Source organism: Gymnoscopelus microlampas (genome assembly GCF_963454915.1).
Source record: "Gymnoscopelus microlampas genome assembly, chromosome: 24".
NCBI classification, from domain to species: Eukaryota; Metazoa; Chordata; class Actinopteri; order Myctophiformes; family Myctophidae; genus Gymnoscopelus; species Gymnoscopelus microlampas.
This window is the reverse complement of record NC_139961.1, coordinates 1641720-1644219: the sequence shown is the minus strand read 5'-3', so window position 1 is coordinate 1644219 and position 2500 is coordinate 1641720. Positions and strand designations below refer to the sequence as shown.

At 39.0% G+C, this 2500-nt stretch overlaps 1 protein-coding gene across 4 annotated transcripts in view; it reads right to left on the bottom strand.

Annotated features, from left to right (window-relative positions):
- The window catches only part of LOC311041151 (sorting nexin-9-like), a 47393-nt gene that overhangs the window by 26723 nt on the left and 18170 nt on the right, over positions 1–2500 (bottom strand). For all 4 annotated transcript variants that reach the window (XM_084051664.1, XM_084051665.1, XM_084051666.1 and 1 more), the window contains exon 5: positions 41–128. In XM_084051664.1, coding sequence (XP_083907790.1) covers positions 41–128 — 88 coding nt within the window. The remainder of the gene's footprint in view (positions 1–40; positions 129–2500) is intronic.

Here is a 2500-nt window from a genome sequence, read left to right as displayed (position 1 = left end):
TGTGTGTGTGTGTGTGTGTGTGTGTGTGTGTGTGTGTTACCTTGCTGTGTGGGTGCATATCCTTGGCCCCCTGCTCCCTCAGCGGGATAAGTCCCGCCCCCTGTCCACGGGTCATCTCCGTTGGCCACCTGGAAAAGACGTGATTGACAGCTGAATCTGTGATCTGAATCTGAATCTTGCCTGATAACTTCATTACCCTCTAACATAGAGGGTGCTTGTGGCCCTGTTGAAATTGCTGAAGTATGGAGGAAACACTGTCACAAATTATTTAACTGTGTAAGAAGTGGCACCGTGGCAGTAGGTCAGGTTGATCCATCAGAAAATGTACTGATCAGGTCTGATGAAGTGGATGATGCCATCAGGTTGTTAGACAACAATAAGGCTTGTGGCATGGATCTCATAACAGCAGAACATCTAAAATTTGCTAGCAACAAAATCTGCTCAATTTTGGCTCTGTGTTTCACAGGACTGATGGGTCATGGTGTACTACCAGAAGCAATTACTTCTGTGCAATTAGTACCTGTCATTAACACATCCACCGCCAAGGGCTAATCTCAGGATGTTCACCAGTGCCAAGGTTTTTTTGTTGTATTTTTCACGTCGCCATAGACCTTGTTAAAATCCATAACAGTGAGCTCTGCTTTGTTTACATACATCGCCGACATCTGCCTGCGTCTCCCACTGAAGACGGACCATAGGACTACGTTCTTGGCGGTTAATGTGTTAAAGACAAGGCAGGGAAACTAAACAGCATTGACAACTACAGGCCATTCGCTCTGGCAAGAATCCTCTCCAAAGTCTTGGAGAGAATCCAGCTTGTGCGCCTGGAACTGTATGTCCTGACTGCAGACAACCAGTGTGGATTTAAAAAGAAACACAGAACAGACTTATGCATATTTGCACTGAGTTAATTGCCAACTACAGTAACCATAATTCCACTGTTTTCCTCTGCTTCATTGATGCATCTCGAGCATTTGATAGGATCAACCACTTAAAACTGTTTCAGAAAATGCTTGATAGAGGCACACCAAGGCTCATTGTACGTATACTGGTGTTTTGGTGTGCAAATCAGAAAATGGATGTAAAATGGGGTAATGCATTATCCACCCAATTCTCTGTTAGCAATGGGGTACGCCAAGGGGGGATCTTGTCTCCTGTCTTATTTAACGTCTATATGAATGATCTATCAGTTGAATTAAATAAGTGAAATACGGGCTGTCTGGTAGGTAACTCTATCATCAATCACCTGATGTATGCTGATGACCTGGTTGTACTCAGTCCGTACAGTGGCGGGTTACAACAGCTACTGAAAATTTGCTCTAAGTATGGCACTGACCATGACATTATATATAATGCAAAAAAAGTAGTGTCATGATTGTGAGAAGTAAGGATGATAAGAAATTGGCTTTTCCAGCCTTTCAGCATGTGTTCAGATCATGTTAAATGTGCTCTATTTAAAGCATTTTGCACTCCCATGTATACAGCCTTCTTGTGGTGCTCTTACAAGAAGGGTAGCATAGAGGAGGCTCAAGGTAGCATACAATGACGCCTTGAGGATTCTACTTAAGGTCCCCAGATGGCATAGTGCCAGCCACTTATTTGTGACACAGGGAATTCACACCTGTGAGGCTCTCTTATGGCACTCCATGTATGGGTTCATGTCTCGCCTGGATGAGTCCAGGAATTGTATTATTGAGGATATTTGTATGTAATAGTATGTCCTTGTCTATATGATGTGTTTTTATATATTTTTATTTTTTTACTTTCTTAAATGTTGTTTGTTTTTAACTGTATGATATATGGACCCCCTGTGAGTCTGGAATAAAGTTTGAATTGAATTGAATTGTCTGTCCTACAGAGTCAAACCATTGAGTAGTGAGACAGGTAGTACAGTATAAATGAAGGAACCCTGTCTATGGAGTTTTCTGTACTTTGATGAAGATAAATAAAGATCAAATAAGGTCATCACACACACCACACAGAAACAGGATTACATCAGAGCTCATAGCCCACATATAGTAATACTGTGTTTATTAATATAGTTATGATCCAGGGTATAGACTAGTTCTATTGTATTTATATGTTTATTAGTATAGTTATGATCCAGGGTATAGACTAGTTCTATTGTATTTATATGTGTTTATTATCATAGTTATGATCCAGGGTATAGACTAGTTCTATTGTATTTATATGTGTTTATTATCATAGTTATGATCCAGGGTATAGACTAGTTCTATTGTAATTTATATGTGTTTATTATCATAGTTATGATCCAGGGTATAGACTAGTTCTATTGTATTTATATGTGTGTATTATCATAGTTATGATCCAGGGTATAGACTAGTTCTATTGTATTTATATGTTTATTATCATAGTTATGATCCAGGGTATAGACTAGTTCTATTGTATTTATATGTTTATTATCATAGTTATGATCCAGGTTATAGACTAGTTCTATTGTATTTATATGTGTTTATTAGTATAGTTATGATCCAGGGTA